At 44.2% G+C, this 21,850-nt stretch overlaps 1 protein-coding gene across 3 annotated transcripts in view; it reads left to right on the top strand.

The window, feature by feature from the left end:
• Window positions 1–19,346, top strand: part of LOC126530721 (serine/threonine-protein kinase 11-interacting protein) — a 110,356-nt gene extending 91,010 nt beyond the window's left edge. For 2 of the 3 annotated variants that reach the window (XM_050178001.3, XM_072288195.1), the window contains 6 exons: window positions 112–395; window positions 4,265–4,365; window positions 4,673–4,860; window positions 8,286–8,459; window positions 12,420–12,586; window positions 18,631–19,346. In XM_050178001.3, the coding sequence (XP_050033958.2) occupies window positions 112–395; window positions 4,265–4,365; window positions 4,673–4,860; window positions 8,286–8,459; window positions 12,420–12,586; window positions 18,631–18,813 (1,097 nt within the window). In that variant the 3' untranslated portion in view covers window positions 18,814–19,346. Of the gene's footprint in view, window positions 1–111; window positions 396–4,264; window positions 4,366–4,672; window positions 4,861–8,285; window positions 8,460–12,419; window positions 12,587–18,630 lie in introns of those variants that run through there. The other variant, XM_055070766.2, reaches the window with a different exon arrangement.
• The last annotated feature ends 2,504 nt before the right edge of the window (window positions 19,347–21,850 follow it).

Here is a 21,850-nt window from a genome sequence, read left to right as displayed (position 1 = left end):
TATATCAGTCTCTTGAGCTTTTGATGCAAGTTATATGTGCAAAAACACAGCAGTCACATGCTTCTTCTTGCACTTGTGGATCATTTTCGTTGAGAGCCACGTTCATTCCAGGGACAGACAGCATTAGCATCGGTCACCGGAGCAGAGCGAGTGCATCGGACACCATGCTCTCGGATGCGAGCTTCAAGAGTGCCCAGAGCCAGCCCAACATGAGCCTGCAGCTGCCGGGCACCTCGGAGTCGAGCCGGTTGGAGTACTCCGTCTCGGCGTGGGACTTGTTCGACAATAGGGAGGAATTGGGCCCTGCCTGCTTCACCTGCCCAGACCACAGTGTCCTGCTGCATTTAGACGTCAACGTCTTTGCGAGGGACGAAACCTTAATGTGCTGCGTGGAGGTTCGTGCACTCTGTCCACTTTCTGCCTCTGTTCCAGAAGTTCTCAGTGCCTTTGGCATTGTGCTGCTAAGCTTAAGGCCACATGTTTGACTCGTGGCCACTCCAGCCACAGTTCAATGAAAGTACATGCAGAGATGGCTGTGCTCTTTAAGTTCCAGTGCGCATTAAGAAAGCCACACATGGTTAAAATTAATCTCCAGTCCTATACATTAACGTCTCTCATGTGCCCCAGTGTAGTTTTTCGACTTTAACCCCTTCCGTGCCTGGGATGCCATGGGTTTGCTCACGCATTTCTGACAAAAAAACGGCCAAGGACGAGCTCAGCTCCTCAGCAGTACTTTGAATTTTTCTAGCAATGCCATGGACGAGCCTAGTTTTTGTCTTGGTGCTTAGTCAGGCTTTTGGTACAGGCAGCGCACAATCCATAGGACAGCAGTAGTGTATTTGTTCATTCTGAGGAAGTAGAAAACGTTTACAAATGGGGTCTTTAAAAATAATTTGGCCATTTTTGGTTAGAATTCATGATAATAACGTGGCACAGAAGGAGTTAAGCTTCGTGGATTGATTGGTGGGTCGGTTCGACCAACCGACTGACCGACCGACCCAAGATATATACGTGCAGTTGACTTCCATGAATTCGACCCTGATGGGATCGACAAAATTGATCGAATTATGCCACTGGTAAAATTAAACAAAATGCACAATGCATGCTGCTGACTCATTTGGCAGTACGTATTTGCCAAATGCCAAAATTCTAACACGCCCCCATAATCAAAACACTCCCCCACCTTTTATGTGTTCAAAGTATAAAGCTAACATAGAAATGACATTAAAGCTCCAAAACAAAGTATAAGTCTAATTCACATCCAATTTTTCAACAAGAAAAATGGGAAAGTCTCTAATATGTATTCCAGAATGATGGTGGGTTTCCTAAAGCCAGCTTCGTACTGATACATTCAATTCATCTTATGTGGCAAAGCATACAAGTGCCATAAAGGTGGTTTTGGTTTCGCATCTTACTGCACCACGCAGACAATCCACAGCATGTTCTTTCAGGAAAAAAAAAAGAAAGGCGAACATTATAATCAGGTAGCTATTGTAATAAGACATTGTGAGCCACAGTTATTGCTTGAAAATCTTCCTAGGGCAGGCCATAAATGGGTGTTTACAATGGGAGATTTCTTCATGCATGTTCGGTGCATTCACTGCCTCTTAAAGGGGCACTAAAGGCAAATATTAAGTCAAGCCGTAGTGATAGTTCAGTGCTCGAGAACCTCTAAGGTGTCAATATTATCACGAACAGAGCTTTAGCAACCGAGAAATTGTGGTAAATGCAAGACACGATTAGAGGCTCCCCCGGGACATGCAAGTACTAGCCCAATGACAAAGGCACTCCTTATTATAATTCTGTCACTATTACTCGACCACTCGTAATAAAAACATCATTGTACTGCATTGTAAGATGAAAGAGAATGCTACTTGTCCAGTTTTATTTGATTTTTGGAAAAAAAGAAATAAGAACTAAAAAGAACCCTTGACGAACGATGCGGGCAGTCAAAAGGTTTCATTTTGTCTACACTGTGCCACTCGCACTTCACGTTTCAGTTGTTTCGTTATCGTGTATTGCTTCACTGGTTTTGCTGGCTCGCGAAACTCGCACAAACTGCAAGTAGCAGAGAATGCCACATCCATATGATGTTGCGGGATTCCCGAATGGTCCACGCCACTTGAACAAGAGCAACTTCAGCGGCAAACCTAGCATTTTGTCTTCGCACAGTTTCTCCATGGCCACGCATTTGAATTTTGCCCAAAACACGGTAGTACCATCTGTGGGGCGCTGCTTTACTCACCGACGGCAGTAAAGGGCGATGATGGCAGATGCAACGTCACCACTCCCCCGCTCGGCGGCAAGTGATTTGAATTCTGCTAAAGGTATGTGGGCCCTTCAGATGCGCGAACTACCCTATTTACTCGAATTTAACACACACTTTTCTTTTCGAATGAAACGGGTCCAAAAATTGCATGCGCTTTAGAATCGAGTACAACCCTAAATCTATGCTACCATGTCAACATTGCCATTTCAAAGTGGCCGTTTTGTACATGCGTTGAGCCTAGCTGCCGTAGCTTCCTCCATGTGCTGTAGTAGATGTGCCTAGGTTAGTACACCGTCCATCTTCCCGTTTTCTGTAAGCCTGCTCTGTCAGCCTGGAAGTGCTGACTGCAAAGACTCACGATGCCGAAATGAAAAGGAAAGTGATCACGTGTGCAAAGATGGATGGAAATCGGGTCGCATCACGGCCGTTCGGAGTTCCCGAAACTTGCGTGCTGGACTAACCAAACAGAGGAGGCGTTCTGCTCTGGTAGCTGCTGCGTATGGCGTGGCCATGTGGCCCCTATCTTGAAATGATATGCGATGGAGACAGCCTATGCATCTAGGCGCACCACGCTGCATTCTCATCGCTTAGTTCGCGTTGAAACGAGAGGCTCCACGAAGGTCAATTCGCTCGCTCCTGCTACAGCACTTCCTTACTCCAGCGTTTTTATAAGAGTTTCCGCGGTCAGTCAGTGAGACGTGTTCATGTTTGCTTGTGTGCGCGTGATGCCATGCTTGTTAATTTAGTAAGTGAATGCTTAAAAGTTTATACGGCTGATAAAACTACTGTCCTTTTCGTATAGCTGTCTACTAATTTGCTATCGCAATCGAGGCTCTGGCTTTCGGGCGAAACTGCTACTTTTTCTATTTATCGCAACTTTAGTGTATTGGGAGTAAATCTTTGTTTTTCCAAATTAGAGAAAGTTGTATTTCTGTATGAAAGAATGAGGTGTGCGATTCTGTAAAGGACTTTTCTTTTTTTGGGTCACGGCAAACAGCTGCGCGTTACAATTGAGGGTGTCTCTCTCTATATATATCTTTTTTTTTTTGTCATGGAAAAATGGGTGCGTGTTACAATCGAGGGCGCGTTAGGATCAAGTAAATACAGTAAGTCTTTTCTTGGCATGAAGCAAGCGCTGCGAGGTTTCTGGAATGCTATTTCTACAGTCCATGTCAACTTAGTATTTGCCTTTAGTGTCCCTTTATGTTCTGCCGATACAGGCGCGGCCACAAAAGGGGGTCACTGTTGAGGTTACCAGTCAGGCATGTATGTGCCGATTGGCCAACTTGGAATTATTCGGCAAAGGCCAATTTTAGGATCGAAATAACGTAAGTTTGGGCCCATAGAAATGCATGGGCGCCGGCTGAGACCTTCGGTCGGGATCAAATTCATGGAAGTCTACTGTAGAAGGAACTGAAATAATTGGAAAGCAATAGTTTAATAAAAGAAATTGAACACTTCTCACTTTTTACACTCAGGTGAGAGCTTCAGATGGGATTGCATAGAGGTCCAAACCGTCTAAACTCTGGAAAAGATACTGTTAAGGGTTGGCGCACTCTAAACAGCTGAGAGGTGGATGCATCATGATATTGCAATACAGTGGCTTACTTCATTCCTGTGATTTCTGTGGTGGCCACAAGCAAGTGCAGCCAAAGGAAAGAATATAGCACACGTGTTTGTTTCTTTATGTGCAACATTATCATAACTAGCCCTATTGGTACATGACACTAGCTAATTTCACTTTGCATTACGATGTCACAATAATGTCTATCGCACAAGGTCCAGCAATTTGTGACCAAGTTTAGTATCAAGTTAAAATACCATGCAAGTGTTTCCCAACCTCCATACTTGTCAAGTGTCATCCTTTTACCTGCGAGAAGTATGCTGCAGAGTTCGTGCAACTTAAACAGTATGCGTCCAGACATCTTTAATTAGTGTCTAATCAAGGTGCTCCTTTAAATGTGATTTTCTTCTCATCATTCTGTTTCTGTGAAGGTTGACTTGGTGACGTGGTCATCTTTAAAAGAAGTTCCAACACTTCTGGTGATATCAAGTAGCAAAGCTTATTTCTTCAAGATCAGGAACCACAAGGAAGAGTGAGTGATCTGTCTTTCAGGCATGTGTGTTCATTGAAACGAATCCAGTTTGAGTTATGCTGTGAAAGGTTATTTCTCTTATACTGTATGACACACAAAAACATAGAATGTATGGTTGTACTGTGTTTCACTGTCATTGTCATGACGTCAGCTGTCACCATGTCAATTTGCCAGCATGCAAGTACTTTTCAGTGCTTCTGTCCTTATGCCGTTTAGATGGAAATACTGAACATTGATTCATTGGATCATTAACTCGTCTAGCCATGATATAGTAGCAGTGCCTAACTTACTCTGAATTATGTCACAGGGAAGACCCCGGGTCCTGGCTTGTGCTCTGGGAGTCGCGGTTGCTTGAGAACCTCAAGGTCATCTCGCTTCTTCTCGGCAATCAGGGTTTCTGCCTCAGCTGGCAAGTTGAGAAAGGAATGCTGCCATGGTACACGTGCTTGCTTCGAGACGCCGACACGTGTAACTGCTTCCTCCAGTGTTTGACAGGTACCCTGAGAACATCCTGGTCTTGCTCGCATGTGCAGGGATAACCGCGTGCCTGCTAAGTGCGTTGGACTAGACCAGCACTGTTCTGTCAAAAAAGCGTTTCTGTAATGTCTACAGTCAACAACCAATTTTCGCACACCTGATATTTCGCACATGCCCAATAATTCGGACGCCTTTGCTGCACCTTCGCAAACCCGGGCGGCAAGATTTTTGCCGCCCGTGTTATCTTTATGTACTGTATCTTCCTTTTGTGGGTGTTTTAACTTGCGGCAAAAAACATGTGCTTTTAGCAAGCACTAACTAGGCCAACAAGCAGTTCTATAGCTAGATATGTTACCGCTAGACGGGAATACAGTAAAACCTCATTAAACCGTACTCGCTTAAACAGTAGTTTCATTTTAAAAGTATTAAAGTCAAATCCCCGACTCACTGGCCATTGAACATAATGTGTTTTGTATCCGCATAAACTGTACCAGCTTATTGCGTACATATTGGTTAACACGTAGTGTTTTCACTTTTCGTTACGCAAACATGGCGGTGCTTCATCTCCATCGGGCGGCCCGGCAGAACAACAAGCCTCAGAGATCTGAACAATGTCCTCCAAGCGGCCTGTGCGTTTGCGCGTGAAGCCACATCAACATCAACATCATTTCGGTGCCATCCCAGAGAGCGTTGTGGCGTCATGTAAGCGAGGACTTGCGTCACACCGAAGCTCGAATAAAAAAAGACATTGGGTGCTCAGCATAGAAGAAAAATTAGACATTGTTCGTGCTGTTGAACGTGACACGAAGAAGTCGGCGCTGGCACGCGACATGGGTCTACTGGGTCTACTGTTGACTACAGTGTGTGACATTTGGAATGTGAGGAATTTGCTCGGCAGCACTGCTGTGACGGCGAAGAGATGTCGGCTGCAAGGTTCGACTTTTTGCCATTGTTGCCTCTGTTTTGCAGACGAGAACAGCACCTCGGAATGAAAAGGTGCCCCACGACTTCTGCAATGCTACCGTGCCCGCGCACGCAGAATATGCAACACTAACGAGGAATCTGCAATGCGAGTGTTTACCGAGAAGAGGGGGCTGGTTGAAAAGCTGGCTCACAGCTTCAGTAAGTTTGAGGCCGCTGTCATCGCTGCTAGGCCGCCGCGGCATCAAATGAAAATAACACTTTTGTCGCGCGAAGTAAATAAATATTGCATGTTTTTCCCCCTTTCATCACACTCTCTCTTCTGTTTTTGACAGGTAAGTGGGCGATCTCGTGCTATTTCGGTTGAGCAGTACTGCCGTTTAGTACATACTTTTTCCATGCTCCGGCCAACTACAGTTTAACGAGGTTTCACTGTAGTTACATGTGTTGCTTGAACGCACTCTTGTATGCTTTTGGTTGTTTTTATATTTTTGGCACTCTGGGAAGGCAGGTGAGGTTCCCAAAGACCAAAAAGTTTAGATACCCCTGATCTATTTGTCCAGGAAAGCCACTGAAGACTCTCTTATAAGGATATTAGGGAAGACTGGTTGGCTAAGTGGTTGTGCAAGATCTAGGTCTTTCAATCAAGTACCTGAAGATTGGTAAAAAAACTAGCATACTGTTGCTTCATATGATTCATCCATTTCTTTAAAGAAACTCTAAATACTTTATTCTAAGGACATTACTGAGAAGTGGCTCTAGAGAATGTTGTTTTGAGAGGTTGTCTATATTTTAAGTAAGCTTCATAGCGTGCGAGGTCACATCTAATGCTTCACAAAATTAATCACTCTGCAACTTCGCAAGATGTACTTTTAGGAGCACATTTCAGCAAGTACAGCTTGGCAAAATATGAAGAGTCCTTTGCTTTCCTTAGTTAGAACTTACATTTCTTGGCATACTCTGTTATTAGATAACAGAGTAGCTAGATTCAATAGTTAGATAACAGAGTAGCTAGATTCGTGTGGATACAACTTGAACGCAGTGTATCACATTGGAGTCAGGTGCAGCATAGCCTGTAGTGCTCTGTACACCCCAGACACTTCATTCGTAATTTGTCTTGGAAAAAGTAATATACGTACAATAAATCAACAAAGAACTTGGCTACCTCCAAAGTACTTTTCGTGTGGCTCCTCAAGAAACTGAACTGCTAACGTACACAACTGTAATCTGCCCCATCCTTTAAAATTAATCTTGTTTTGATCCTTCTTCACAAAAATGAGATTAAAAAGGTTTAGTCTACACAGAGAAAAGCTGTGCATATTATCTGTTGCAGATATGACAGGGATTTTTCGCCTTCCTCCAACCTTTCTAGTCTGAACATAACCTCTCTATCTATATGTCACCACATTGAAAGCTAAAAGTTTCTGCATAGCCTTACTTGCACGCTGTACCCACTTGGATAAATACAGAAAGTTTGCTGAATGTCCACGTACCCGTAGCTCTTGCAGCTTAAACCTTTTACTTCAATCTATAACCAACATGTATAAACAAAATATATTTCTTTTAAATATAAAATCTTAGAATGCCTTGCCTGGAGATGTTCATTCATGACAATTAACTGATTTTTGTTTCTGTACTTGATATGTGATGTTTTCCTCACTCCTGCAACAGCCATGGCTGCATTACAAACAGACAGACAGACATACAACCAAGCAAAACAAACAGCATTATTCCAAGGGGCTTTAATTTTGTGTAACAATACTGTTTGAACACTTTCCTAACCTTTTGTTGGTGTGACGTTCTTGTGTACTAGAGTTGACCGTTGCTATGATAAACATAGAGATAAACAGAGTGAGTGCAATATTTTATATTTGAGACTAGAGTGATTCGTCACAATAAACATGGCCGTACCAATCCTATATGACAAACAAATTGTCAGATACGGTGAAGTACTAAACCTGAAATTTGGTTGGCCATGCTTGAGTTGTTTGAGTGTTGTATTGCTAGGTAGACAAGACTATAAATGCAGGACCCGATGTAGTGAAGTGAATAGCGAAGCTTACAGAAATAGTTAGAAATTTTTTTGCAGAAGGAATGCTTTGGACAGCTAACAGCTCACAACCGTAGTAATTTGGGTTGCGAGTTTGTTAATCAACTTTTGTGATGGCCTCGAATTACGGTACCTAGTTTTGTGTACCATGTTTCGTTATGCAGAGCTCGAAGGAAAAGTAAGGATACTCACTCATATATTGAGGCACAAATTTTTCTGTTGTGCATCTTTGTATGTTAGCGCTGCGCACATGTGTGCTGCTTTTACACTAGTGAAGCTTGGACTTGTTCACTCCAGGATTTGTGTGCATATTTATAACAGCTACCGCATATAAGTGTTTTGTTTACCATGACTTAGCTACGTCATGGTTTTACTTTGCTTTAACAGCGGCATACTGTATATTTTCAATGGTGCATGAATGCATGCAAACTACCTCAGCTTCAGACATTGCTGTACCGCGCTTGCCCTACAGGAGTGCTGCAGGAGAGAATGCCCGAGCCGCCCACGGTGGTCATGGACGTCAGTGAAAGCTTGGCACAGGTGATGAATCAGGTCATAAAGCGTTCCTCAGAAGACCTTGCAGATGACTGTGGCGAGCAGCAGGAGGTGTCACTGTTTGTCATGGGCTTCTGGAGTGAACACTCAGGTAAGATAGTCATGGCACTCTGGCATGATGCATCTGTCTATCCTCAGCAGCGTCATTTAAGGCTGGAGGGAATTCAGATGAAGGAAAAGCATCTATGTACATGTTTTGGCATTGTGTAATAGGCTAAACAGGAAAAAGTAGCCTTGAAGTTAAGAACCAGGACAGACAGACAAAAGCAAGTCTTGGAACCGGAAACAAAGAAGAATAGCATTTAAAGGCTAATTCTACAAAAACAGCAAATGTATTAATTATGAATCTGTTGCATACAAATCAGCAAAAGTAAGGTATAAAGTATTATTCTGTGCAAATGCAACACTGTACACTACCTTGCAGATCTTATCTTGCCGTACTGAACACAACTGCATCAAACAACACTGCACTACTAGTTTAGTACTACAGTCGAACCTGGCTATATTGAACTTGCAGAAAAACGCCTATCAGTTCGATATAGGGCATAATTTGATATAAGCCTGCTAAAAAGTTGGACATCATGAAAGCACATACCATTTATAAAATCACTTTATTGATGAAACTAGCTTAGTTTCGCATGAAATAGCCCTGTATTTTCTCCTGCTTGGGCAATTCCGCTGCCTGCGACGCACGCACTTCTCCACATTGTCTAAAGAGTCGGAGCAGCTGAGGCCGCAACCTTCCACATTCGCGCAGAAGCAGCAGACTAGTGCGAGTGCACCAGTCACCTCGGACAATGTGGGCAAAGGACCATCATTGCTTTGCTTATTGTGCCCACTTTCACTTGTGCTCAGTACGATGTAGGCAATGTAGTCTTAGTTTTCGAGCTCTCCCATGGTCACAACACCATCATCTGCACCCACAAACTCGTTGACCATTGATTTGTCAATGGATTCTGGAAATTCTGACAGCTCGCTCCAAACTTCGGCAACACCAGCAATGGCTCTGTCGCGCTCATCAGAATTTAGTCATCACCGGGCACGCGGAAGCCGGCACGTCTGAAGCAGTTTCGGATGAACCACTTGTACACGGCCGTGCGTACGCAATGGGCGCCATGGGCACCGGGTCGTGAGTGTCTACTTTAGTCCTAATCTCCCCCTTATTCTTCAAGATCGTGCTGAGAGTGCTCCTCGGAGTTTTGCACACTGCAGTGACATCAGACTTCTCACCGCGTTCGACCCGATTTATGTTTTCAAGCCTCGCGGTGAAAGGCAAATTATGCTGCTTCATCACGGCAACACTGCGGGAGAAGGCCCACAAGGCGCAAACACAATGAACCAGAAAAAACTTGGAGGATGCTTAAGCTTCGCCTTCAAGAGTGGAACACGATAGCGTTATCGCACCCCGTTTGCACCACCCACTCATTCGCTCGGTATGCAGTTGAGTCACACAAAGACGAAACAAACCAAAAAGCAAGCAGAGCAAACCAAAGAACTCGGTGTCTAGGAGGGAGAAACGATCTACGTGAGCCAAATGTCGTGATCGTCACGTACAGGTGGGTCGCGACGCGCCATGAAGGCGGACACAATCATGGGGCTGACGCCTCGATGGGATCATCCTCTATCTCGCTTGGGAACACCACGTAGATGCATGACTCCTTGCCAGCAGCATGGCACAAATCGCAGGGGACGCTTTCCCACCAGACACGCTACGGCGCAGCGATCACGTCAGAGGCATCTCGCATCGGACGCTGCACCTAGGAATCGCGCTGTGAGCGGAAAGAGGAGCTGCGTCGCCTAAACACGAGGGTTCGAGTGACGCACGCTGGAAGTTGAAAGGGGAGAGAGCGAGAAAACTTATTAAATGCAAGGGTATTGGGGCATCCTCGCATCGGTCCCCGCATGGCCCCAATGCGCTCAAACGAGACGGAAGGGGAGAAGCTGGCAAGTGGCGCTTCACCTGTCGGGGCAGCGCTGTACATTGCGAGAAGGGGGTCTTCTGTGTTTGCCGCAAGACGGCTCTGCGTGTGCGCCAAGCGCAGAAGAAATGTAGCGGAAATGTACTTCGCTACTCGCTTAACTGCGACTTCTGTAATTTACATGCTCATAATTACCAATATAAACCGCAGTATAACTTTCTACGGCACATTTCTAAGGCAACACTGCATTCACTAGAGGCGCTTTTGTCCCGCTTTGCACCATCGAACTCATGGCTGAGTGGTAGAGTCTCCATCTCACACTCCGGAGACCCTGGTACGATTCCCACCCAGCCCATCTTGCAAGTTGTTTTTATTTATGAATTGCCTTCCGCCATTTTTCGCTTACGGCCAACGCCGCCGACACTGGATTTTCTGCAACACGAGTTCCTTAACAACAAGAAGGAGGAGCCGTGAGTAAAAGCAATGGCACCCACAACGAATGTTTGACGGACCACACCCTTCGGCTGGTGGCATGCTCAAGTATGACAGCCAGGTATCACCGCGACTTCATGGACAATCCATTTGGCAGCATGAGTAGTGTGTGTGGAAGACTGTGGCCTAATTTTAATGAAACACAGGATGCATAGTCTTCGCAAAACCAAGCCAAACAGACCTTTCGCTCGTGATAACTAGGTTTACGAGAGTTAAACCCCAGCCAACTTTCTTTTCCGTGATTAGACGTATGACACACAAGGCTTCAGACAAGATTACATGCACCTGTGCAAGAACTATAAATATCTTGAAGTAAAAATTTCTGTGATTGCGCATCTTGGAAACACATGTGACACTAAAAAGGCTTCATGCAAGACACCTCACGAACAGTGCAAGCCCATAGTATAGCTTGCTCTTGCTGATCAAACCCTCTTGTGTTCCAGTGTTATCTATAGGGCAAAGGCATCCCAGTTTCGAGCCAAGTGTTGCATTCTAGTGCCACTGCCTCAAGTGTGCAAAGCTAATGAGGAAGGATGCACTGTTGGCTTATGTGTTTAGCAGTCTTTATGGATCGTTATTATTCCAATCGTTGGAAAAGAATTGCTTAGACTCTAACTTTTAAAAGGGGTGTTCTTGCATGTTTTTGAGATAATCGGTACTTGCTGACAGATAAATTAACACGCCATTAAAGCCATTAAATTACCCTTGCATGATAGTTGCATGTTACCCAGAGTTATTTGGGTGTCTTTAAGAATGCTTTGTTTGCTACACCAAGTACACTATGCTATTCTACTGATGTGTTGTAACATCCCAATAGCTGTCATAGTTGTGATGCCCATATCATAGCCATACAGCCATACTAGTGGTGTAGCCATAATATAATTATGCCATTTTAATTGAAAGTTAGCAGTCAAGCGTGGTTGACCGTCCTTGTCCAAAGTTTAAATTGAGAATGACAAGTCATACACATTTAAATGAAAGTCAGGAAAACTTTGTTGTATACACAGTCACTGCAAATCACCATACAAGCTGCATTACTCTGTCAACATTGTGATTGCTTTCTTTGAGGTACCCGGGCATAGTCTTTGGCAGTCAATGTGCCTATGTGTGTGTGTGTATATATATATATATATATATATATATATATATATATATATATATATATATATATATATATATATATATATATATACACACACAAACTCTATTTGTCAGGAAGAGATTTTAAAGAGGGGTGGTCAGAGCCCCTCCAGTCCAGGGCCCCACTGGCCTCTGCCGCCCCTTCGCAGTAAGTGTAACTTGCCAATTATAAATAAAAACAATGGTGATAGTGAAGCAAACGTGAATACAAAGTACTTTTAGTACCACTTTCAACATCATTATAGTGATGTTTGGTTGTAGTACTTTGAACATGTGGCCCAGAATGAAGCTGCCTCTGCAATTTTCTTAATGGCACAATGTAAAAACATATTTGTTGCTGCCTGCCTGTGATATAGGTAAAGCTTTCTTTTTCACGCACTGTCCGTACACACGAGTGCAGGTGAGTGCATGTAAAAGGCAGGAAAGTGCACAAATTTATTGTGGCTATATTACTTGCAGTAAAGAAGTCAAATGCTTGGAAATGCATTTTGCCTTTCCAGATGCAGCTTCGCCTGCAGCTCTGAAGTCAGTGTGCATTGTTGTCACAGAAGACAGCACCTACATCAGCAAGTCCCACTACATGAAAACACCAAAGGGTTCAACCAAAGCTTGTATCGTACAGTACGAGCCATTGGCATGCCAGAGGATCAGCAACATTACGGCTGCGGTAAATATCTTTCAGTGCACTCTTCACTAAAACTGTCTGTTGTAACATGTGCACACTTCAAAAATAGAATGCAACATGAAACAGCCTGAACGGCTGCTGAGTGCTGTTGTCTATTCCACGTTGTGTTAAATTTTTAGCGCTGTAAACGTGTCACAGAATGCAAGCAAACAACTAGGCCAGCTTTCTGCTGTAACATGGTTCTGTGCATGTGGTTCCACAGAGTTGATTTTGCAGCATGCTACAACATGCTGTAGAGTAGTGCTAAAGTGAAAACAAGCCTCCTTTGAGACAGACCGGGCTAAGCTGAGTTTACTCACTATAATGGATATAACTAGCCCAAACAGTCACCTTGCCTGTTAAGCTGAATGCTCTGAAGGAGAACTGTGTAGACCTTTATTTCATTCACCAACTCAGTGCAATTCACTGAGGTAGGTTCCTGTATACAGCTGTTAAATTAATTGTTGGGTTTTACATCCCAAGACTGTGCAGTAAGTTATGAGTGACGCCATGATGAAAGGCTCTGGATTAACTTTGACCATCTGGAGTTGTTATATATTGGATATAACGAAGGTACCTACGTACATGGGCATTTTTGCATTTTGCCTCCATCGAAGTGCATCTGCCGCAGCCGAGGACTGAACCTGTGAACTCATGTACAGAAGTAAAATACCAAAGTCGCTGAGCTATCACTCTGGGTCCTTAAACGGCTCAGCTGAAATAAGCTTGTGGTTGCTAGGAGTTTACATAGACCTGGGGGATTTCTTGTTGGTATCATTTCGTTTTGATAGTACTACTTTTGACCATCACACTCGTACTAATGACAAAATGATATAGTCATAAAGACTGACTGGTGTAGAAACGTTACACCTGTGTGATGTGATGACAGCGCGAGTGCAGCGGAACTGCAGTGCAAACAACTAAGCTGGACCCTCCACTCCATTTTCAATTCGGCCTGTCCTCTTTATGAAGAGAATAAGCCACCTTGAGGTGCTTGTGACACTTGCCAAAGTGTATGCCAGTGTTCGTAGTGTCCGTTATGATGCGAGGTGCACGAGTGGCATTCCCAGCACAATTATTTACATCATTGTACACTTCTGCAGTGCACGTTTGGCACGGATCCTTACCAACTTGTTCAGTTCGCTCTTTTTAGACCTAACACTGCACATTTGGGCACGGCCTGTTTGAGATGTGTCACGCACCACATGAACCAGACTTGCATGTAGTGTTCCATGTCCCTAAGTTGTCTCAAAAAGAATGGATTTCCTTGACATGTGCCCTCAGTACTGGCAGCGCCTGTTGCACAAGCGTGTCCTGCATTCAGTATGCATTGTGCAGTGTGTAAAGGGGTGCATTTAATAATTCAGCTGGTAGCGTCAAGCGTAACTGAGAAGTCGGACGATGCAGAGCAGGAACCGCTGGATGGCCAAGTGGCTCTCTCTCATGCCAAGCACTGGCGATCCGGCTGGCTCAGTGGTTGCACTGCAGGCATCGAATAGACGATCTGGCTGGCCTTGTCCGTGTCCTCCTCTTCTGCCTTTCAATTATCTCCGGTGCAAAAGCAGAGCCATCCTGGCAACTTACAACGTGGAAACGAGCGGGTCATAGTATTGTTTCGGCTGGTAAATGTGAACAACATTCCGACCACGATGGCACCTGTTGGATGTTGGTCAAGCTGCTCTATGACATAGTTGACCGGCTAGGTGTGTTCGACGATGCGGTATGGTCCGTCATACTTCGAGAGAAGTTTGTTGAAAGTCCGGGCGTGGCACAAGGCACGGAGAACAAGACAAGTTTGCGGGAGCGAAGTTTGGGTTGGTAGTGTCATCATTACGATTGCATTTTTGTCGTTGGTCATCAGAGGTGAGATTTCGGGCTAACTGATGGCATTTCTCAGCCTATCTGGTGACAGTTGAAACGGGAGCACATTCTGACGCGTCTGGTTCATAAGGTAAAACCGTATCGATGGTATGGGAAGGATCATGACTGTAGAGGAGAAAGTATGGAGAAAATCCTGTAGTACTACTTCATGTAGCCGTATGATTAAACGGGTGAATGATGTCCCAGTTTGTATGATCCAATGAGACGTACATGGTGAGCATGTCACCAAGGGTTCAATTGAAATGAACCGTAAGCACATTAGTTTGAGGATGGTATGCCATGGTAGTTCGGTGAACAACGTGGCATTGAGCAAGCCTAGCTTCAACCACATGCGACAAAAATGCACAGCCTTTATAGCTCAGCAGTTCCTGAGGTGAGCCATGACGAAGAATGAAACGATGGAGCAGGAAGGATGCAACGTCACTGGCGCTGCAGCTAGAGCAGCGGTTTCGGCATAGCGTGGTGATCAACTGCGACAATAGTCACAAATGCAGTGTCGCATGCAGGAGACCAGGAGGATAGGTCGTTGGCACTACTTATAAGTTGTCTCAGAGGTGATATAATCAAGGCAAAGTTGCAAACAAAGCATCTGAATTAAGAACAGAGGCCGGTGAAGGCGCGGAGTTCTTTAAGTATCTTAGGTTTTGGAAACTGCTATAGCCCGAAATTTTGATGGGTCGGGACAGATTCCGTCTTGGGATACGAAGTGACCTAGATTCATGAGCTTGTGTGCGGCGAACTGGCACTTTTTCAGGTTCAGTTGCAGGCCTGCATTGGTCAAAGGCATCAATATTTGCCGAAGGCATAGAAGAGAAGATGCGCGTTGAAATTGGGGGCGAACACAACGATGTCATCAAGGTAGCATAAACACGTGCTCCATTTTAGGCTTCGCAAGATATTGTCCATCATTCGTTAAAATGTTGCAGGTGCGTTGCACGGCATCACTTAAATGGCATCTAAATGGCATCACATTAAATTCATATAAACCGTCCGCAGCAATGAATGCGGTTTTAGGGCGATCAACTGCTGACATCTGGACCTGCCTGTAGCCCAGGCGTAAATCCAACGAAGAGAAGAATTCAGCACCTTGCAAGCTGTCCAGAGCGTCATCAATGCACGATAGAGGGTACAAGTCTTTTCGTGTTATCTTATTAAGACAGCAATAGTCAATGCAGAACTGAATGGAACCATATTTTTTTGTGACGAGAACAACCAGTGACGCCCAACGCTGCAGCATGCCGTCAATGTGCTCGCTGATGACCTGATGCTCCTTCGCTGAGACACGGTACTGGAGCTGCCGCAATGGCGTGTTAAATCCAGTGTCGATGTAATGGCTGACGGTCAGTGTGCGGCCCAGAGTAGGCCGGGTGACATCAAAAGAACAAACAACAACATTGGGCAAGCAGGGGAAGACGCTGGGGGGCGTTGCTCAGAAGTAAGGTCATCGGCAATGAAAGGAGTGAACATGTCAGGTGATGGCGGAGCAGAAGTGGAAAGCACGCAAAAGTCTGTAAGCTCTGCATTCGAAGCAGCCGGCATGTCGATAATAATCATGTCATCAAGGGGCTGAACGCAGCCAAGTGCTTTGCAGCAGAGAGCCTTCAGTGTTGTAGGAAGTGGATTGCAGACAACTATGGAGCCGAGACCAGCTGAAATATCAGGAGTGGCAAAAGTGAGGGGAATATCTTTGCGGGTTATGAAGGGTTCTGAAGGAGTGAAGAGGACAGAGCCTTCAGAGACAGCACCACAGAAAAAGAGAACAACGGCACACAAGTACAGTAGCATTGCAGTGTCTTCGCACAGGACCAGCTTGGCAAGAAGAGAAGTGGCGCCGGCGAGGAACACATCACACAGAAGCAATAGTTTGACTTCAGAACGCACACAGAGAAAGTCCCAACCAAGTATAACGTCATAAGAGCAGGACTGCAGAACCACAAACTCGACAATGTAGGGAATGCCTTGAATAACAACTCTTGCTATGCATGCTGCTGAAGGCTGGACTGGCTGGGTGCTTGCTGTGCGGAGAGAAAAACCCAGAAAGTGGTGTTGTAACTTTTCGTAGAGCGCGAGAGAATCATTTGTTCAGTACTACAGACACTAGTATCTCCAGTAGACATGCTGCTCCACTATCAATCAGTGCAACGGTAGGGATAGGGATACTGCATAGGTAGAACCTTGGCAGCTTGCTCTTCAATAACTCACTGGAGCATCGGGATGAGCTGTGTAGGAGGCGGTTGCGACAGTGGCTGTTGTTGGGGCAGCTCAGTGAAGGGTAGTAGAGAAAGCTGACATGCAACTTCGTCCCACACGAATGCTTGGATTTGTGTGAGCAGGGATGAGTGATCAGAGCGGATGGCCATGGCACAAAGGGCCTTGTCAGCCACTGAGGGGTGCTTGGTCAAATCTTGCTGCCTCCTCAACTCGTCATAGCTTTGGCACAAGTTTATGAGCTCAGCTACAGTAGACGGACTCTTGGCGATCAACACGTGAAAAATGTCATCGGTTATGCCCTTCAACGTGTGTTTCACCTTCTCATTTTCGGGCGTAGAACCATGCACACGTTTGCACTGGCGTAGAACTTCTTCAATATAACTGGTGAATGTTTAATTCGGTTGTTGCATTCCCTCTTTTAACCGCCACTTGGCGCACAACTTGCGGACGGCAGGGCGACCGAAAACTTCAGTGAAACTGGTCTTGAACGCTGACTAGGACTTAAAGTTGGCTTCTTGATTTTTGTACCACAGGTGAGCCACATCCGCAAGGTAGAAGATGACATTATTTAATTTGGAGGTATCTTCCCATCGATTGTGCAAGCTCACCCATTCGTATGAGGACAGCCAGTCATTGGCGTCATGCTCATCTATACCGCTCAACACCCCTGGATCTCTGTGCCAAGAGCGCCAGAGCAGACCACAGATGGTATCGGTGATGTGTGGTGGATAGAGTGGTGGTGGTGACGTGTGGTGGATAGAGTGGTGGTGGTGACGTGTGGCGGAGCCCGACACCGGAGTTCCCAATTTGGAGATGTTCTTGAAGACCCAGCACCTTCACCAGTTGTAAAGGGGTGTATTTCATAATTCAGCTGGTAGCATCAAGCGTAACCGAGAAGTCGCGCGGCACAGAGCAGAAATCGCTAGATGGTCGCAAGGCTCTGTCCCGTGCCGAGCACTGTCGTGTCGGTGACGTGTGGTGGATAGAGTGGTGGTGGTGACGTGTGGCGGAGCCCGACACCGGAGTTCCCAATTTGGAGATGTTCTTGAAGACCCAGCACCTTCACCAGTTGTAAAGGGGTGTATTTCATAATTCAGCTGGTAGCATCAAGCGTAACCGAGAAGTCCCGCGGCACAGAGCAGAAATCGCTAGATGGTCGCAAGGCTCTGTCCCGTGCCGAGCACTGGTGATCCAGATGGCTCAGTGGTTGCACTGTAGGCATCGAATAGCTGATCTGGCTGGGCTTGTCCGTGTGCTCTTCTTCCTTACAAGCACAACATGCTGCAGTGGAATGCCTTAAGTCCAAACTACATCTGCACTTGTACAGCACAATACTACTACTACACACAGCAGTTCAAGGACAGCAGCTTAGCAATAAAACTTCGCCAAGTTACAAGATGGATGAAACTGGTCAGACCTTAATGTAATGAACATAGTTATAATGAATGTTTCTCTGAATATCGACATGTAACAAATATTGGATGCAACTTCATTCGAATAACTGTGTAGTATTGCATAGACCGGCAAATTATCATGTTTCACGGCCTGTTCCAGAGGTGTGTGTAACTGACCCAAAACAGTTTCTTATTCCACTGCTTTTGTTCGCTTATGCAAATTATGGCATCTCTTCACATGCTGTTATTTATATGCAGCCTACTTGGTCAGTAAAGTTTAGTGTTTCAAGGGATATAAATTGGCCAAAATTTTTTTGACAGCAATCTTATTTGCTTCTTGGGAAAGAGAAATATGCCCTCCTTGGTTAATTATTTATAGCAGTCTTTTTGTATATATTTGTTTAGGTTCAACTGCGTATCCAAATGCTCATTGACTTTGACATTTTTGTGATTGCAAAATGTGTGCGTCAATACTATGAAAGCGAACATGCGCGATTCACAAATCATTTTGTTTAGCAAGTGTGCTTCTTGCTGATTGTTTTTTAATTGCTTTCATTTCAGCATCTCTACAAGAATGCCAAAAGCGTGAAGCTTACATTCCTGGACGAGGACACTGGCACGGAGATGCAGTGGACTATCGCAACAAAAACAGTGGCGTCACTGCATTCTTTCTTGAGCACACTTCGAACACCGTGGGAGGAGCTCTTTGGTGTGGAGATGCCACTGGACATAGTTGCAGAGTGAAGCTGTCAAGATCAAGCTGTGCAATCGATTTTATCCCAGACAGTTTTTTAATTTAAACAGCAAATCTACTAAACTTATGTGCAGAGACTGTAAAGCAACTTAGAGTGTATCATGTTACAGGCTGTACTGTTGACAGTAGCCCATTGTAATAACGTCTGTTAAAGTTTTAATCTTACAGAAAGAAGCATTGTAAACTTTTATTAAGCTGAATTAACATCCTTTTAAGACTATGAAGTTGTAACAAATGTGTTGCTGTAACTTAGGTTTTAGAGCTTTTCATTAGTATTATGTAAATTTCCATTGCTGCAACGTAAATTATGTGATGTGGAACAGGTGCCCGCCATAAATTTAAACAAGGGCGTCTCATGTGTGTTTATAACTCGGTATGCATGCAGTGTTTTTATGTCAGATTGCAAGACAGACGGACAACTCTGAATTGTGCATATACCAGACATTGGCTGTGACAAGAACTGTCCTTTCTTTTTTTATTCTGTAAATACAATAAATATTGCAGACAGTTTTTTTATAACCCAGACTTGTCTACCCCCTACTTTTTTTTTTCTTGTAAATATACATGAAAAGATTTTCAAAAATGCCTACAACATTTGCATCTGTCGGGCATGAGTCTTCTTTTCTCAAAGTGAGTAAGAATGAGGGAGCTTTCATCCAATGGAATGTACATGAGGAAACAACAAAGAATGGCTTTGGTGGTGCCCGGACTGCCGTGAGTTGACTCCGAGGCAGACCTCGCTGCTGCTTCGAAGAATCGTCGACACTGCGGTGGAAGCGAGGTTGGTTTTCCAAGATTGCCGTTCGCCCCTTACCCCCCGTGAGTGATGATATGTCAGGCCCTGCTTTGCACGGGGGTGTGTGAAAGTCTGGCAGTGGCCCCGTTCTCTCACTTGGCCTTCTTCTTTTGCTGCTTCTGCTTCTTTTTGTCTTCCTTCCTCTTCTCTTTGTCCCGCAAGCTCTGGATCAGCTTGTACGTGAAAAAGCCTGCAGGCAAACGAAAAACGGACATTGTTTTTTAAAGCTCCCTCATTTACTGGTGGCAACGATTTTTACAGTGAAAGCACGTTATGGTGGAGTTTAATCTGACATGGAAATATACCTTCGTTATGCCAGATATTCAATACAAACCTATATTGGTAGCACACTGATGTCAATGAGAAACATTTCAGGATTTACTTCATCATAGCTGGATTCAACTGCAATACCCTGCATGCACTCTCACCGTATGGCACACCTTGCTGGCTAAATGTAAAATTGTAATTTTGATGGTAGAATACGAGGCACTTCCACATTTTTACAGGTCATCTATGTTCTCACCCCTTCACACACTTAAATAATAAATAATAACCCTAACCCAGTAATGCCCAACATATGCATATACTAAAGCTAAGTTTGATAACTCAATATTCTGATTTAAGAGTAAGAAACTTAGCACAAAGCCTATACGTAGTAGCATTTCTGATATGGTGGAGCGAGCTTACAGTTGTGGGTAGTTCAGCAAACTAATTAAGTAACTTTCATCTGCAATAACATTTCAGATTTCTTTTTTTCTTTAAATGTACTCTCTATGGTCAGAAGTAAAAACAAAGAAGTTGTTCGAATATTTTTTATGTGGAACTGTGTTTGGTCATACAATTTTTCTTCAACTACAAAGCTTTGTTTCTGAGAAATACGTGCGTTTCCTTTGTAGCTTCATGCTACATATGGGTGGATGTCCAATTTTTCCTTTCGTGAAGAGTTAACAGATGTACCTATACAAATCCAGACAAGTCGTACATCAAGGGCAGCGAAGCTGTAAGAAAGAGTTCTTGGATATTTTGGCGCTCGGTTTGCCACTGCCCAAAGCCTACCTAGTACTTGCAGATGCTTTACTTTATCCAGTGCAATTCTGTCGCTGTAACCAAGTCCTTTGAATCATTTCACTAAATCTGACACATGCTCCTATATGTTTCACTAGGTATACTGCACCAGCTACTACACAAAAGGCTCTTACACACCTGTGCCCTCTCACTGACTATGCTGCCACATAAAAGCTATTGTAGAACTTCCCAATAGATCTTTGCCATTTCTAACAATATATTTCATGTTCATTCGTTTTTTGCCGTTATCACTGGCCACTCAGTGCAACATGCGATAAAACAATGGACAATCCATTACAAGAGATGGGCCCTGGTTCCATTTTTCACTGCTCTCTTTGCGCAGAGCAAGAGATAGACTCCTCCAAACTGAAGTTGCCTCCGAGATTCATGTGTGAATTATACTCCTTGTCTTTCACGAAATAATTGTGTGCTATGACCTGACAAAAAGAAAAGTTGTTGCAGAAACAGCTTTTTTTTTTTTTTTCGTTTTGGGATGGGTACATTGAAATTGGTTCTAATTTCAGGATTTATACTTAGTGGATACCGACTTGGCATACTTGGCACTGACCAGGTTCAGTTCTGCAACTGACCCACGAATGTCAAATTAATTTCAAGTTTATCTGGTGGGAAACAATTAATGATGCAATTGGCAATTGGGGCACTAATTCTGATGCTCGCCACTGGCGCAAATATTGGGCAGAAGAATTTTCGTTTTGTCCCGAATCCCGTTTTTCACAGGGAGGCAGTAGTCGCAGAAACACCTTGCGCATGTTCATGCCACGTATGGTAAAAATTGAGTGCTTTGCATGCATAAATTGCAGAAATTGCAAAAAAAATAATAATAATAATAATGGCAGCCCGACTAAGCCAGGCAGCAATATGGCAACTTAATCCATACAATACAAATGAGGCAAGGACGCGGCACCACGCATACAACAGAAGACAATGCATAAAGCGACAAACTTTTTTAGCTAGAGGAATAAAATTACAGAAATAAAAATTCGTTCACAATGCCATTTTAGACCATTCTCGAATAGATGGTGTAGACTCCCTGTGTGCCTGAATTAAATGTATTTAGACTACACTACTTCGTATCTTAGTTGCAAACTGTAATTTGTGGGTAAGAAATATTACATTCTGTTCACATTGGCATTTCGGACCTATGC

Source organism: Dermacentor andersoni, chromosome 5, assembly GCF_023375885.2.
Source record: "Dermacentor andersoni chromosome 5, qqDerAnde1_hic_scaffold, whole genome shotgun sequence".
Taxonomy (NCBI): Eukaryota; Metazoa; Arthropoda; class Arachnida; order Ixodida; family Ixodidae; genus Dermacentor; species Dermacentor andersoni.
Note: the sequence above shows the minus strand (reverse complement) of the source record. Positions and strands in the feature narration are given on the sequence as shown.